Genomic DNA, 17531 nt, shown 5'->3' with positions numbered 1-17531 from the left:
GTTTGTGTTTATCTTTGTTTGGGTTTTAGTAGGTGTTAGAATGTATGCTCTATCATCAGTTAAAAGTGACTGCATTTGGATGTTAGTCATACTCAAATACTCATGTCTTTGACCTGGAAGAATTTGTTATGGAGGTCCTCCTGTCTACCCAGCAAGGGGGGCTTTCAGTTGTGGTTCGCTCACCGGTTTTAAAGACTTCCTTCATAATTACCTGTATTTTGTCATAAGATTATCTATGTTTTTGTTCTGATTTAACGCTTTCCAGAAATTATATTTGGGCATATTTGGGCTATAAGACTATAATTGAGCTATAAGACTTTAGAGCAAACTTACTTTAGGCTTTAACCAAAGGGGAGGTTTATGCTCCACCCCTTAAAGTAATAAGCCTGTAAAATAGGCACCTAATACAAAACATTCCCGTTTCTTACTACTGTTTTAAAGTACACAATTATAATTAGTAGTTCATTCAGGTTTTTTGCAATGTGTTAATATTTGTGATTTGGTAAAATTTATAATATTTAGTTTACCTATTGTTGCTAAAGGGAGGGATATATTAACAGGATAAGCTTGTTTTGGTTTTACTTGGTTGTTTTACATTTGCTGTTTTTTTTCATAGGCATGTATTTTGGGGGTGATACCTGACGCGGGATGCCATGGATATTCTGTGGTAGCCACAACACTGTGCTGGGTAGAGAATTTAGAGTGGCGAAACCCTATATAGGCCAGTGTATTCTCCTGATGAGCCCTTATGTTGGGTGTTGCCTCTGAATTATTTGTCTATATTATTTTTTCTATTGTTCGGTAAATGACGACTTATACTTATTGACGACATGACTGCCTGTCCATGGATTATTCTTTATGGTTGATTGTGTGTGGCTATGCTGTTTGACCTATGTGATTGTATGGATGAGTAGGGTTAAGGCCTCATTCAAGTGCTGGTCTATATTAATCACTAATTTAGGAAAACAGTCTTCCTTTTCTCCTTCTGTCTCTTTTTTTTTTTTTTTTTTTTTTTTTGTGTTTGTGCTGTAGCATTGGTGATTTCTCTTTTCATGATATATTATTTAGTAAAATAATTTTTTTAGTTCTATCTTTTTTTAAATAGCACAAAAAATATGTTAAAAAAATTATTTCTTATTATTTTAATTCATAAAGAAGTTAATAACTACTAAATAGTAAATAAATAATTAATTAAATAAGTAAGTAAATAAGAAAATAATAAAAAGAATAAATTAAAGATTCAGTAAAAAGTAAATAACGAATAAATAAGTAAACAATTTATTACTAACTAATAATGAATAAGTAATATTAAAATAAGTAAAATAAAAAGTTATCAAAATGATGTCACAACATGGCATTCGAAGACTACTTTTCCTAGTGACTGTTATACAGAGAAGAAATTTAAGTAGTTTTATAATAGTTTTATTGTTTTTAGTAGAACCTTAAAAATCCAAAAACATGACTTTTTTTCGTAGAATTTAGATTTTAATTATAGATTCAAGTTTACTGGCATCCAAACATAAATTCCCTGCATACATAAAGTATGTAGTTATGTTTTTTTAGTATTTTTACTTCGCTCTATGTTTACAGCCATAATTACCTTTAAATTGTATTACAGCTCATGGGATTTAGTTAGGTTTAGTAGTTTTTTTAGAGTAAAAAATCATGAGTTTTTGTGGAATTTATTGTGAATAACTTAGAGCTCTTTGATTTTTTTTTTTTTTTAACTAAATTGAACATTCTCCCAGCGAAATAATGTGTTGAGGTGCTTCAAATACTCCTGAAAGTTCAAGTTACGATTTCTGAATAGCAATGTTTTATCGGTACTCCTGTGTGGTTGCGGATCATGGAGCATGGTCAAGAACTGCCGAACAAAGACTGCTTGGATTTAGTAACAATTACCTCTGAAAATAATTGCAGTACTGAAAGAATAACGAATGTGCAGATTAGACCCAGACCAAGCAGCCTCTAATCACTAATGGAATTAGCAAAAGACGTTGGAGGTACTAGGGACGCACGACAAGAATGACGGAGGGCAGACTCCCATATGACGTGCGGTATCGGAAACTGTCTGGTCTACCCAGAGGCGCTTAGCAGCGTAAACCCCTCGGCCAGTCAGTGGAGAAGGGGGTTACACAGTCAAGAAGGTCAATGTAGGATCTCTGGTCGTTCGCCCAGGAGCGAGAGTTTTGGGTTCAGTAGTTACTGCATTATACACCTCAAGTCGTATCTGCATTATGGACCTCAAGTCGTACGACACGATGTATTCGCACGACTCGAAAGTCACGACTCAAGTCGTACGGGACGCACGACAAGAATGAAGGAGGGCAGACTCCCATATAACGTGCGGTATCGGAAACTGCCGGTCTGCCCAGAAGCGCTAGGCAGAGCAAACCCCTCGGCCAGTCACTGGAGAAGGGGGCTACACAGTCAAGAAGGTCAATGTAGGATCTTTGGTCGTTCGACCAGTAACGACAGACTTGGAGGTCAATAGTTGCTGCTTATGCACCTCAAGTCGTGGGAGGACCTATGTCTAAGTAAGTAAGCCTATATTCATTCAATGGAAAATAAAACCTGGCGATTCGAGGACGAAAAAAGCTGGTAAGTTTGTTGTACTCAAGTTGAATCTGAAATCCAATTTTTTATCGGATACTTAGTCTGTGATGTTACGCTTTCGTTCAATTAAAAATTAAACCTTGTATTTAATAGACGAAAAATTGGCAGATATAGCAATGGAAAACGGATTTAGTAAAGAAAAAGTAGTAGAATTAGTAGATCTTTTCTATTCATTAAATGTCAGGTTTTATTTTTAATGAAATGGATTTTGGTACAACAGCATAAAGTATGCACCTTAGGGACAATTGCTTAAACCGGTTAGTTTTGCAAGTAACTGGCACTGATTTGTTGTTCCTCCTGGTGTTGAAAAATCAGTTGGCTGCAAGGGGTAGAAGATGTCGGTGTTCGACAAGGACGAGTTGCCCAAAACGCATAACAACATTGAATAAAATCGTAAAATAACGGTTTTTTGTTTTTTGACTGGCATGTCTACTGCACTTAACAAAAATACAGGATCAAGTTTTTGATTACTTGCACTGCTAGGGAAACAACTGGGTAAGTTAAAACTAACAAACAAAACTAGAAAATTAGTGGGAAGCAGCTATTCAGGGCTTGTGAAACGCCATCTCCGAAAAAATAACTATTATGATAATTCTGTAATACTCATTTTTCTTCACTACCCCTTGGCAATTTAAGAGACAAGAGAGAATTACCAACTTTTCCGAAGATAAATCAACTATTTTTGGATGACCCAATTCATTCTCATCTAAATGATAAATATCATGTTTCATGGCTGTTGCTAAGAAAATTTGTTAAGCTGACTGATGAAAAACCATTTTTTTTTCAGCCCATAAACTGCTTGCAAAAGCCTCTAGAACTTCAGAACTAAGTTTGTCAACTAAATTGCTGTGTCAAGTAGCTATTGCTCCTATATAAAAATATGTGTAAATCTGGTGCTATAGTTTTTTTTTTTTACTCAATTCGCCCTTTCTCTTTTTTAGGCCCATCCCTTGGCAATTTAAGAGAAAAGATAGATTTGTCAATTTTTCGCAAGATGAATCAGTCATTCTTGAGAATTCATTTTTTCTTGGAAGAAAAACAAAACAAATCATTTTGAAGAAGTTTGGGGAGACTATGGTAAGTTTTAAATTGGATTATAGCTGAAGGAAGAAATAGGACTCCACCACTAGGCTACTACTATTACTACTACTACTACTAACAACTAATTTCAGCACCAAGTTGCAAAAGACCTACGCAGATGCGTACACTTTTCTTCGACACCGATCTTCTCAATGCTTCACTCTTTATCCCCCTCCTATAAAGCTCCATTTAAATTCTTTTTTGTGACCTTTGCCTACCGTTTTTAGGTATGACCTTCCTTTTGTTTGGCTTCAGATATATGGCCAAAAAGTACAACCTTTGCAAATGTATTATTTCTTCTCCGTAAAGCGTGACCTAGCGATCAGAACCTTTTTTCATTTTAGTCCTAGAAAGTGGGACTGACTCGCATTTCTCGTGCATCACAAAGAGTTAGACGAGTAAGCTGAAACTGTCCTTAAAATACCTACAAATAATAATAGTAGTATATTTTTCCAGTTTTTCATGCAGAAGAAATACACGTTAAATAAATACAAACTGCAAAATAGAGAAAAATGGAAAAATAAATCCAAATGAAAACAAAAGAAATTCAAACTATTAAACAGAATACCGAGAGGAAAAGAAATTCTCAAACGAAAGATCAACAAAAGAGAAAATAGTGATTCAAGATCATAAGAGTTTTCATTGAAAGCGTTAAAAAAAATATCAAAACACCAAAACAAAATTAGAATTTCATCAAAATATTAACTAAATTGCTTAAGCTTGGTCTGATACAACTTGAAGTGAAATGAACAATTTTCAAACAGTTCGCGGTAACAAACTGTATTAAGGAGCGACCCGGCTCAATAGTAACCGAAACTCTAAAAAATGGAATTTTGATACCGATAGTTACATTAAAAGAATCGCATTTTAATGCTGATTTTAAATATATAAGTTTCATCAAGATTAGTCTTACCCACCAAAGTTGCGAGCCTGAGAAAATTTGGCTCATTTTAGAAAATAGGGGGAAACATCCCCTAAAAGCCTTATGATCTTAACGAAAATCACACCATCAGATTCAGCGTATCAGAGAACCATATTGTAGAAGTTTCAAGCCCCTATCTACAAAAATGTGGAATTTCGCATTTTTTGCCAAAAGACAAATCACGGATGCGTGTTTATTTGTTTTTTTTTTTTTTTTTTTTTTCCCAGGGGTGATCGTATCGACTCAGTGGTCCTAGAATGTCGCAAAAGGGCTCATTCTAACGGAAATGAAAAGTTCTAGCGCCCTTTTTAAGTTACCAAAAAAATTGGAAGGCACCTAGGCCCCCTCCCACGCTCATTTTTTCCCCAAAGTCACCGGATCAAAATTCTGAGATAGACATTTCATTCACCATAGTCGACAAACCTAATAACTATGTCTTTGGGGACGACTTACTCCCCCGCAGTCCCCGTTGGAGGGGCTGCAAGTTACAAACTTTGACCTGTGTTTACATATGGTAATGGTTACTGGGAAGTGTACAGACGTTTTCAGGGGGATTTTTTTTGGTAGGTGGGGGGAGAGTTGAGGAGAGGATTTACGTGGGAGGATATTTCCATGTAGGAACTTCTCATGGGGGAAGAGACTTTCAAAGAGGGGGCGCAGGATTTTTTAGCATTATTTAAAAAAATAATGAACAAATAAATATGAAAAGTTTTTTCTACTGAAAGTTAGGAGCAGTATTAAAACTGAAAACGAACAGACATTATAACGCATATGAGGGGTTTACCTCTTCGTAATACCTCGCTCTTTACGCTAAAGTATTTTTTAGTAATTACAACTACGTAATTCTCAAAAATCTTCCCAAAATCTTCAAAATCTAAAACTATGAAAAAGTCATTTAGCCTAAAAAAAGTTAATGTACAAATTTCGTTTTAATTATTTATGTGTGGAGAGCCAAGATTATGGCTCTCCATTATTAATTAAGAATTAAGAAAAAAAGAATTAAGAGATGCATTAATTCAAAAACGTCCAGAAATTAAACAAAAAAAAACAAGTTTTTTTTAAATGAAAGTAAGGAGCGACATTAAAACTTAAAACGAACAGAAATTACTCCGTATGTGAAAGGGGCTTTTCCTCCTCAACACCCCGCTCTTTACGCTAAAGTTTTTTACTGTTTTAAAAAGTAGAGTTCAGAAAAAGAGTCAAACTTTAGCGTAAAGAGTGGGGCGTTGAGGAGGAAAAGCCCCTTTCATATACGGAGTAATTTCTCTTCGTTATAAGTTTTAATGTCGCTCCTTACTTTCATTTAAAAAAAAACTTGTTTTTTTTATGAATCTCTGTCTAAGGATTATCAGAGTACTTCTCCCGCTAAGAAAAGTATGGGTAAAACAAATACAGAGCACATTGTCATTAAAATGGAATTTACGAACTGATTTGATGTTTATTTAAGTGCAGTGAAACTCAAGTAGTAGTTAATCAATTTATTTTTGTATGTTCGATATTTGATACCTGTATATGATTTTGGAATTACTTTCCAAATATAATTTGAAAGACACTAGAACTTACAATTTGGGAGCGAATCTTTTCCCAACTTTCCATTATGCTGTATTCTATATGGTGAGGCTTGGGAAAAGAACAGGAACGGGGCATTTTTGTGATATTTCTATTTTATGCATGCCAAGAGGTTGCGTTATTTTTCGCAAAATAAATGCGGGGTTTGAATTCCATTTCTTTGCAATTCTTTGGTGAGATTGTTATAAAAAAAATCACTCGGGTGGGTAAATTTGTCGGTATATTCGCTTGTTTTGAGTTACAATTCTTATGTCCCACTTGAAACCGCAAACTAATACGTGTTCCTCCTTTCTAGCGAATGTTTTAAAGATAAAATGTGATCAAAATATCTGTTTTTTCGTGACAGGAAAAAGGTGGAACCAAGATACAGTTGGGAAGACTTGTACGAAGCAAATATTTAGAATACTTGATTTGTATCACCTTTTTGACTCCCTTACAGAAGTCAACAATGGAAAAGAAGAGCTGAATTCTTAGACTAAATGTTTTTTAGTCATATAGCCTAGTTTATTTGCTAAGTTAAGTCTGGGTAGGCGTAAGTTGTAGCTATATGGATGCTAATCATGAATTTGTCAAGTTTCTGTAACACTCCAATAACATTTTCTTTTTCTATTCCAGGTTGACTTTGAGGGCATGAAGTTAACGAAGTCTGACACAGAAATTCGTAGAGCTTATGATTTTGGAGTTTTTACTGAACTTACTTTCTTTGACCATGGTCTTAGAGAGTGCAGTTTCAGTGCTGCAGCGTTACAAATCGACAATCATCTAGAAGGATGCATGTATCCTGTTGTATTGCTTCAAGTACCTCAACAGACTGAATATGGTGAGTATGATTGAAATACTGCCTATCTATCTCCCCCCCTCTCTCTCTCCTCTCTCTCTTCTTTTTCTTTTTCTTTTTCTCCTCTCTTCTCCGTGTGGTTTATTTGACATGCCTAAATAATCTTATTATGAAGTATGGTTGACGCCGTCAAGATAAAAAAATAGAGTAGTCGCACCCAGGGGGGAGGGCTCCAATTTGAGCCCCCCAATTTTTCTTGTCCAAATCGCACAAAAGTTACCAAAAATACTTATAAAAGATATATGTTTAATTGTTGTCATTGTTGTTGTTGGTATGTTGACCGAGTCCGTTGATTTCCAATTAAAATCAAATAGTTGTTGGCATCAAGCCATGGCTAATTGTATGAAAAGCCAAAATATATAGATAGATTGAGTGAGAGGCAAATCTGGCATAATCTGGCAATTTTTTTTCTCTCTCTCTCTTTCTCTCTCTCTCTCTCTCTCTCTCTCTCTCTCTCTCTCTCTCTTCTTCTTATTCTTCTTCTTCTCTTCTTTCCCTCTCTGTCTCTTCCCTCTTTACCTGTCTCATTTCCTCTTTTCTTTATCAATCTCGTTTACTATTATTGCTACTACTATTACTACTACTGCTGCTACTACTACTGCTGATGCTACTACTGCTACTACTACTACTACTACACTGCAGCACCAAGCCGCCTGAAGCTAATACAGCTACGCAAGCTCATCCTCCATCCTAATCTAATCAAAACTTCCCTCTTCACATCCTCCCAAGAAGTTCACGTTTCTCTTAATTTTTTGCCTATGACATCCTTCCACTCCATTCAGGGGGACCTGCCTTTCTTTGGCCCTAAATAGTTTGCCGACAAGGACGAATTTTGGCAATATGTCATCTTTAATATACAGAACGTGTTCTAGCCACCTTGACCTTTCTCTCATTATAGCCCTGAAAAGTGGGATCGAATTATATTTTTCGTACAGCTGACTGTTTGAGATACGGTCAGTAAGTCATTTCTCAAGCTTACTTAGGCTTTAGTCCAGCTTTATTAATCAAATTCTGGCCTCTTTTTGCTTTTAAGAAGAAAAAGAAGAAGAAATGATTATATTCTATTGTATACTGAAGCCAGTGTTGTAACTGCCACATTCTTCTGAGTTTCACAGTGAAGTAGAAAAATGGCCTAATTACAAAGTAGTCTCTTGTTCCTTAGAACAGTGAATTTTAATAATTGTAATTTGTGGTTTCACTGGTAAAGTAAGTCAAGTATTGGAAGGTGTTTTATTTTTTAATGCTGTGAGTTGAATTTTTGAATATTTTATGAATAGCTTAAATAAACAACAAAGAGAGATAAAACCACAAAAAAAACCTCAAATGAAACTGCGGCCAGTAGAGAGGAAAGATAAAATAATGCGGATATTTCCCCTGTATCCAAACTTAGCGTCCTCAGCACAAGAAAAAAGAAAAAACACTAAACTAAAACGAATAAAACCACCGCCAATAATAATAAATACAATTTTCGCTACTGATCCACGTAGGAGTTTTATCTTTATCTTATCCACGTAGTTGTTTATTGTCATGTCTGGCCAGTTCGGCTTAGGAACTTTCAATAGCTTAAATTACAGTCGTATCATCTTTTTGATTGTGCCAAGCCGTCTGTGGAAATTTTATAGAGTTCTGCCGAATAGCTTACCATCCTACTTAATCCTTTACACTAGTATCCAAGATTTTAATCTGTTTTCGATGTTGCCAGTTTCATTTCTATTTCCTTATTGTAGGCCAAGCTATCAAACTTCAATAAATCACCATTTAGTTTCTCAGAGTGATTATTTTGGTCCAAATTGGGTTGTAATATCACTGATCAAAATTATTTAATTTACAGTCAGTTTAAGGCGTCTAAAAGCACCGGTTTCAACCGGTTTCAAATGCGTACTTCCGCTCTGTGGTCCGTTTCGTAAATAAGAGAAAAGGTGTCATCTTTGATAGTCTCTAAGATCGCTTACATTGACAATTTATTTAAGGAAATATGATTATGGTTCGGCTGTCAAAGGAAGTTTAATACTGAAAGGTATTTCGTTTTTTCATGCCATAAATTTGATTTAGAAATCTTTATAAAAAGTAAAGAATACGGCATTGGACTTTACAGTCCCTACCGGCGATACTTATCTCAGTTTTATGGCCCTTCAGCCAGGAAGTGCAATAGTGGGCCGTGGGCCAGTCGTCTTATGCATATTGGAAACCCTTTCTATTTACCTTTGCTAGATTTCTTAAGGTGCCCACTTAGAGCTGGCTTGACTCTGGCTGAGCTTATAGAGTCACGCTACTGAACCCGTTCCAAACGAAATAGACAGCCACATCAGGACTCGAACCCCTGTCCTGACGGACGAAGGATTCCAAGCGTAGTGTCCTCATGAACAACTTAATGACTAAAATAACTAAATGACTAAATAAATGAAAATAACTGAATCTTCATGAACAACCTGAATGACTTTTATTTCAATCTTTTTAGGTTCTGCAAAGCCGTTCGTTGAAATTGTATACGTGGATAGAGTTCAACCGAATCGTGCGCCGTCCGATATTATTCTTCAGACTAGTATCCAAGATTTTATGCTCTTTTTAGAGTTGCCATTTTTAATTGAACTTTTTAACTTTACTTCAAAGGGAGTAGAACCAGAAATCAAACGAGAAAGCCTTAGAGTAAGTCTCTTTCCTTTTTTATATTATAAGTCTTTATAAAACTTGCATATAGGACTTTATACGTTGTGTATTATATGTCTCTATAAAACTAACATTAGAAGTCTTTTTTTATATTGACATTATATATTTTCTTCTTATATTCCTATGTTAAATTATTTCTTTTTGTTTTATATTGTATCATACTTTTTTTATATGTTTTTTTAATATATTATATTATACTATAGCTGATCCGTAGGGTTTGCTTCTGAAACCGCTTATATATTATAATAATAAAAAAAAAAACCAAGCCAGCGTTTCACTGGCTGAAAATGGTTAATTTGAAAGTTGAAACAATAATAGTAATTGGAATCACCTTAAAAAAAGTTCCTTTTCGAATATTAATTGTTACTAAACTTTTGTTTCTTAGAGTTTCAAGTACTATAGGCATGTCTATCTTTACTTACAAGACGTTACTACGAACTGTTTGGCACTATTACTCTTTCTCACTGTTTATCTGTCTTCCGAAAATATTCAATTTAATTAGCAGTCAAATCAATTGTTTCAATCTAATTATTTTTTGTTTTTGATTAGTCTATTTTTAATTTACTATGTTTTTTAATTGTCATTATTTTTTCACTGTTAGTTTTGTTCCAAACCACAAGATAACGAAAGAATTAAATCCATTGTCTTTGTTATAAGCGCTGAAGAGGCTACTTTATCAGTCTCTTTTGTTAGCTATTACTATTTAAGGGGCTGGACTTTTTGTTACTCATTATTATAGATTCATTAGTAACTAATAATCATTAAGGATAATAAAAAAAATTACATTAATTTGATGCTTAAAAATTGAAAAATCAATTGGGAAAATAGAAAATCGTGACAATAATCCCTTATACTTTACACAGCAATATGCAGTGTAGCAGGGAAATTAGTCTGAGGGTCAATAAAATCTCAAATAAAAATTAAAACCTCAATAAGAATGTAGTTTAAAAATCTTTGCATCTTACATATTGGCGATGAGTTTTCTGCAGTGGAGGCTAATTCCTTACTAATAAGGGTTTAGTAACCCTTACTAGAATAAATCTAGGCAATTTATTTTGCGGATTTTATAATTGTTTCAGCAAGAAAGATGAGCTGCAGAAAACTTACTTTTGAATGTTTGACCGTGTCCTAATCCGATATTTAGTTAAACGATGATGATGTTAGTGATTCCTTCGGTTTAAGTACAATTTTCAGCGTTCTTGAAATTTGTTTTTATACAAAGTATAAAAACAGCCTTGAGCCTTGCCCTTCCATAAGTATCCAATTTTTATGAATTGCGTTTCAGAAGGAAAATTCTATTCCAAAAATGGCGTACGAAAAGAATTGTTGTTTCGTATTGTCTTCTGAGGTGGCCAACCTTATTGAAAACTTAATTTAAGTTGAACGTTTGCAAGATCGACAGAAGACGCTAGGACATAGTCGAGTTCTGTTATTGACGTTGAAAGTAAAAATAACTACCTAGTAGTTTCTAGAGTTAATTTAAAGCTGAAATTTAAGAAGGGTAACCTTCCAATTAGAAACTCAGCCAGGAATATTAACGAAGACGTCTAGGTGGGACGCCCAGGCCAGATTTCAAAGCCCAGGTCTGTAGAAATAGGGATAGATGGTATCCTAGCCTATGTAAGTTTGGTGTAAGAGAAGAATATAGTAATGGCTACAGAGTTCTGCAATTTTGTAGGCATAAATATCCAGTTATAACCAGACAGTATTTGGTCATAAAATGGCTCATAAATTAACATAGCATTCACATAATGATAAGACAGTAACCTCATTGATTTTGTCATTGTAAACCGAAGACTGGCTGGATCAATACAAGATACTAGGGTGTATAGGCGGGCTATTATTGACTTTAAAAGTAAAAATCACCACCTAGTAGTCTCTGGAATTAGAATAAACCTGAAGTATAGGAAGAATGTTATAGGAAGGTTTCCATGTAATAATAATGTTGATAGACTCTATTTGAGAGAAACTTTCCAAGAGCAGTTGCATAACAAACTGGAGAGCGTAGAACTTGCAGTGTAAAAGATTGATCGAATAATTTTAGGAAAAGAATTTGCGAAGTAGCAAAAGATTTCCCCAGAAAGAGGAACGTTAGAAACGCAGCTAGGAATATTAATAAAAGTGTTTTAGGAGGTAAAAGGAGCTTAGATAGGAGATATTGAGTGATAGTAATAGAAGAAGAGTAAGAGTAAGAGAGTAAGAGAAGGTATCAAAGTATGATTAAAAGTGCGATGTAAAATAGAGGCCATGAATAAACTTGCCGAGGATCTGAAAAATGCTGTCAGATGGCATAGTAGTAAGATATCGTATTGGCATATTGAGAAGTTGAGAGGTAGTAGTCTGTCTGAACTTGTCCCAGCTAAAGATTGGAACGTGGCTTCAATTAGTGATAAGGAAAGTGTTAAATGTGCTGTACATTTTGAGAATGTATTGAACTGTGAATAATTTGTAGGAAACAAAAAAGAAAGAAAGATGAGAATTTCCATAATTCAGTCTGAGATTTGACGAATCAACATGATTCTTAGCCCGGTCAATAACTAAGTGATTTAACACTTGTTTGGGCAATCAACATCAACATCAACTGTGTAAGCATTAAACAAATACAACAGTCAAAATTCTTTTAGGGATGAAATTGTTCCTAGGGACAGTGACTGGCCGTTAGATATAAATTAAATAAAAAAAACAAGTTTTTTTAACTGAAAGTAAGGAGCGACATTAAAACTTAAAACGCACAGAAATTACTTCGTATATGAAAGAGGCTGCTTCCTCAACAACGCCCTGTTCTTTACGCTAAAGTTTGACTCTTTCTCTCAATTCTTCTTTTTAAAACAGTAAAAAACTTTAGCGTAAAGAGCGGGGCGTTGATGAGGAAGCAGCCTCTTTCATATACGAAGTAATTTCTGTGCGTTTTAAGTTTTAATGTTGCTCCTTACTTTCAGTTAAAAAAACTTGTTTTTTTTATTTAATTTCTGAACGTTTTTGAATCAATGCATGTTTTGATTTTGGCTCTCCGCAGAGGAATAATCAAAACGAAATTTGCATATTATTTTTTTTTTATGCTAAATGGCTTTCTCATAATTTTGATTGAATGATTTTGAGAAAAAAGAGCGGGGGACGAAGCCTAGTTACCCTCCGATTTTTTGGTTAATTAAAAAGGCAACTAGAACTTTTAATTTTTTACGAATCTTTTTGTTGGTAAAAGATTTACGTAACTTATAAATTAGCTTACGTAAAGAACTTTTGTATTCTCATGTTTTTATTACATATATGAGGGGATTCGCCCCTTCGTTAGTACCTCGCTCTTTACACTAAAGCTTAAATTTTATCCCAATTTATTAAGAATGACCCCTGAATCACAAAAGCCGTAGAATAAATAGTTGAAATTACTAAAAATACCTTAGCGTAAAGAGCGAGGTATTAGAAGGAGGTGAGCCCCTCATATGGGTAATAATTTCTGTTTGTTTTAAGTTTTATTGCTGTTCCTTACTTCCAGCTTAAAAAGCTTTTTCACATTTATTTTTTAATTGTTTTTTTTTTTTAAATAATGCTAGTAAATCCTGCTCTCCCTTCATAGAAATTTTCTTCTCCCATGACAAATTCTCGATGGAAAGTTCCCTCAGCATATCCCCCTCTTCTCAACCCCTCCCCCCCAACCAAAAAAATCCTCCTGAAAACGCCTGTATACTTTCCAATAACCATTACTATATGTAAGCACAGGTCAAAGTTTGTAGCTTGTTGCCCTCCCACGGGGACTGTGGGGGAGTAAGTCGTCCCCAAAGACATAGTTATAAGGTTTTTCGACGACGCTGAATAAAATGGCTATCTCAAAATTTTGATCCGTTGACTTTGGGAAAATAATTAGCGTGGGAGGGGGCCTAGGTGCCCTCCAATTTTTTTTGTCACTTAAAAAGGGCACTAGAACTTTTCATTTCCGTTAGAATGAGCCCTCTTGCAACATTCTAGGACAACTGGGTCGACACGATCACCCCTGGAAAAAAAAAAAACAAATAAACACGCATCCGTGATCTGCCTTCTGGCAAAAAATGCAAAATTCCACATTTTTGTAGATAGGAGCTTGAAACTCCTTTATTAGGGTTCTCTGATACGCTGAATCTGATGGTGTGATTTTCGTTAAGATTCTATGACTTTTAGTGGGTGTTTCCCCCTATTTTCCAAAATTACGCAAATTTTCTCAGGCTCGTAACTTTTGATGGGTAAGACTAAACTTGATGAAACTTATATATTTAAAACCAGCATTAAAATTCGATTCTTATGATGTAGCTATTGGTATCAAAATTCCATTTTTTAGAGTTTTGGTTACTATTGAGCCGGGTCGCTCCTTACTACAGTTCGTTACCACGAACTGTTTGATATAGCCTTAGCTAAGCTGATGGTAACCCTCAGTTAGTATTTCAGGTCAGTACGAAGAAGAATAAAAGATCATAAAGCTTCAGGTGTTGATAGAATTATAAATAAATTATTGAAATGTGGTCGTTGCAAAGTTAGGAGTAAATTGCTGAAGATTATGAATATGACTAAAAAGGTGATTGTAGGAAACTATATCATAAACAAGATGATGATAATGGTTGGGGTAACCACAGAGGCATTATTTACGTTTCTGTCGGAAGTAAATTATTTTAGATTAGTAATATTTTTTTTCTAAGTAATTTTGAATTGAATTGAATTGAATTTATTTATAACCCATTATTAACGGGTTATAAATTAATTATAAATAATTAACGGGTTACATATTTTAATTACTAAGTAATTTTTACTGTAATTTTAATCTAGTAATTTTAATCAAAGTATTTTTTAGATTAGAATTTTAGATTAGAATTATTTTAGTATTTTAGACTTTGGAGTGCAGTAGGTTAAGTTTTAAGAGAAAAACAGTGTAGTTTTAGGGAGAAATGTTGTTGCCTTGGTCGATTTTTGACTCTTAAAATGAGTAGTTGAGAAACCTCTGAACTATCAAACCTCTTAATCCTCAGTTTCCTATGTTCTGAAAGGCATCTGATTCTACTGATAGAAAAGCTTTAGTGAAAGTGCATTCCTTGCAAGTATGCCACATTGTTACAATACAGTGATTAGTGTTCTGTACAAGAATGACATTGCTGCTGTTAAGGTAGGAAGTAAGGTTATCCTCTATTTTGGTCTATTGTTATTATTCTTCTATCTGTTAAGTATCCTATCTGTTAAATGTCCTTGTCTTGTTCCAGTGTTTTTTTTTTTTTTTTTTTTTTTTTTTTTTTTTTTTTTTTTTTTTTTTTTTTTTGTATATATTTTATAAAAGTGTTTTATCCTTGTTCTCTGTGGTCCATTACAAGCAAAGCTTCTTGGGCCTAGTAACCGCTATACTTTTGTAATAGTTTTTCTTTTAGTATTAATAAATTGATTGATTGATTGATTTTTAATTTTGACAGATGTTGTCCTAAGGAACGAGATAAAAGACTATAGAAGTCCATGGAATTAAATGGGAGGGTAAAAATTTGCTACACCTAGATTGTGCAGGTGACTTGAGTGTCGTATATAAAAATGTTAACAGAATGAATTTATTTTTGGTGACTTTGAGGGCTCAGAGCGCAGAAATAGGTTTGAAAGGAATATTTAGAGGATTAATTCGCTTAGTTTAAAAATAAATGAGGTATTTCTTTTAGTATTAATAAATTGATTGATTGATTGATTTTTAATTTTGACAGATGTTGTCCTAAGGAACGAGATAAAAGACTATAGAAGTACATGGAATTAAATGGGAGGGTAAAAATTTGCTACACCTAGATTGTGCAGGTGACTTGAGTGTCGTATATAAAAATGTTAACAGAATGAATTTATTTTTGGTGACTTTGAGGGCTCAGGGCGCAGAAATAGGTTTGAAAGGAATATTTAGAGGATTAATTCGCTTAGTTTAAAAATAAATGAGGGGAATTTTAGGTAACAAAAAATTGATCAAGTGGATAGCTTCACTAGCCCGGCTTGTATTTTTAGTGCAGATGATGTGCTATATTTTTTAATATAGTGCTATATTTTTAGTAGAGAAGATGTTAAAAGTAAAGTGAAGATGTTAGTATAAAGTATGTTAGATGTTAGTTAAAAGTAGAGAAGATGTTAGTTAAAAGTAAAGTGAAGATGTTAAAAGTAAAGTCTGGAAACTAAGATTAGAACATTGGAAGCGACGGTAATGACTTGGTCAAGTATGATCCTAAAACGGGGGGCTTCGAAAGCAGAAGATTTTTTTAATTTGATATAGGTTATGCTTTTTGGCCATCCATCTGGGGCAAAAAGAAAAGCAGGTCGTCCCTTAACGGGATGAAAAGAGGTCCTATCGAATGTTTTAAAGGAATTTGAACTTCTTAGGTGAAATGAGTGAAGTTCTGGATAGACTGGTGTAGAGCAAGAGCTTTTGGTTCCGTGTTTGCCTCAGTTGGCGTAGTGCAGTAGTAAATTATCAAGAGTTATAGTATTAGTTGCGCAACAAAATTTATAGAATATCTAACGGATATTTTCAATCGGAGTCTAAAGCTCATCATGGAATAAGTAAGTTTAAAGACAGAAACATACGGTGCTTAAAAAGGCGAAACTCAAGTTGTGTTAGAGGATCTTTGTATGGTATTTACCCAACCGCTATGCAGAGAAAAATTTGATTCCGCCTAAAAAACTGCCTTTTTAAGCGACGTGTGTTCAATCTTAAAAGCGAAAAGTAAAAAGGAAGAAAAAAAATCTTGCTGTAATTACTTTAAGTTGATTTCTTTCAAAATATGACAAGTGTATTAGCTTGAGTCAAACACTTTTAGTTTAATTAAATCCAATGAAAATAACATTTAATTAAATTTAATTAAATTTAATTAAATCTTCTTAATTTTTGCTCGATATCGAAATTTAAGAAAAATGCTTGAAAAAAAAAGAAAATGTGGGAACTTAAGCCATCATCTTTTATTCCTTTTCACTCATTCTGTTGCCATACTCATGCTAATACCCATTAGGAATTTAACGCACTCCAAATTTTATTTTTTTTTTTTTTTTTTAACTTGAATCATATCATTTCAAATTTAGTTATTAAACCCTTATAGTATTTTTGATTCTTGTAGTTTAGCTTTTATCTTTAATTGCCGTTTCTCTCCTCCGCTGTGATTTAAAACGCTCAGAATTTTAATTTTAGTTTCTTTAGGATTTAATTTTTAATCGATTTTTAAATTTTGATTTTACGATAAATTTAATATTCATCCATCAGTCAAACATTAATATTTTTTTCAAACACTTTGGTGTTTTTCCTCAATGAAAAGAGGTGAAACTTCTACTGGCCGCAGTCTCGTTTGTTCTTTTCATTGATTTTTGAGTCCAATAATTAAATTTCGACCAAATTTTAATTTAACTAAATAACTAATTTTATTTTCTAAATTTAATTGTATTTAGGTTGTAGTCAATTATAAATTTAAGCTCTTAATTTCAATTCAAGCAAAAATTATTTCTAGTTTTGGTCGGTTGAAATATATAAAGTAACATGCTTTTTTTTTTGATGAATTCCATCTTATCCAACATTAATGCATTCCCACTATTTGGGCGCGGTTCATAGTTGTCCAAAGTTTAATTCTCAACTTTTCTTTTTTATCTTTCCAGATTGAAAACATACATAAAGATATGGCCTTAAAATCACATTTACAACCATCTAGAACTGGTGAAAGAAGTTTTATTCGACGGATCTACACTTCTCCTGTCAATGTAAGTTGGAATATCAAAGAATTGTTAGTTAGGCAGAAATCACTTCCATAGAATCACCAAATTGTAGCAAATAATAACGTAAAAATCTCCAGTGCTCACTGTCTTATTAAAACTTGTACCGTC

General features: G+C 33.8%; 1 protein-coding gene across 1 annotated transcript in view; it reads left to right on the top strand.

The window, feature by feature from the left end:
- Positions 1–3555: 3555 nt before the first annotated feature.
- LOC136035017 (intermembrane lipid transfer protein VPS13C-like) overlaps positions 3556–17531 on the top strand; it is a 48180-nt gene continuing 34204 nt past the window's right edge. Inside the window, exons 1-4 of the mRNA XM_065716600.1 lie at positions 3556–3693; positions 6803–7007; positions 9484–9671; positions 17307–17408. Coding sequence (XP_065572672.1) covers positions 3691–3693; positions 6803–7007; positions 9484–9671; positions 17307–17408 — 498 coding nt within the window. The 5' untranslated portion in view covers positions 3556–3690. The remainder of the gene's footprint in view (positions 3694–6802; positions 7008–9483; positions 9672–17306; positions 17409–17531) is intronic.

Source organism: Artemia franciscana, chromosome 13 (assembly GCF_032884065.1).
Source record: "Artemia franciscana chromosome 13, ASM3288406v1, whole genome shotgun sequence".
Lineage (NCBI taxonomy): Eukaryota > Metazoa > Arthropoda > Branchiopoda > Anostraca > Artemiidae > Artemia > Artemia franciscana.
This window is presented reverse-complemented; position numbering and strand designations above follow the sequence as displayed.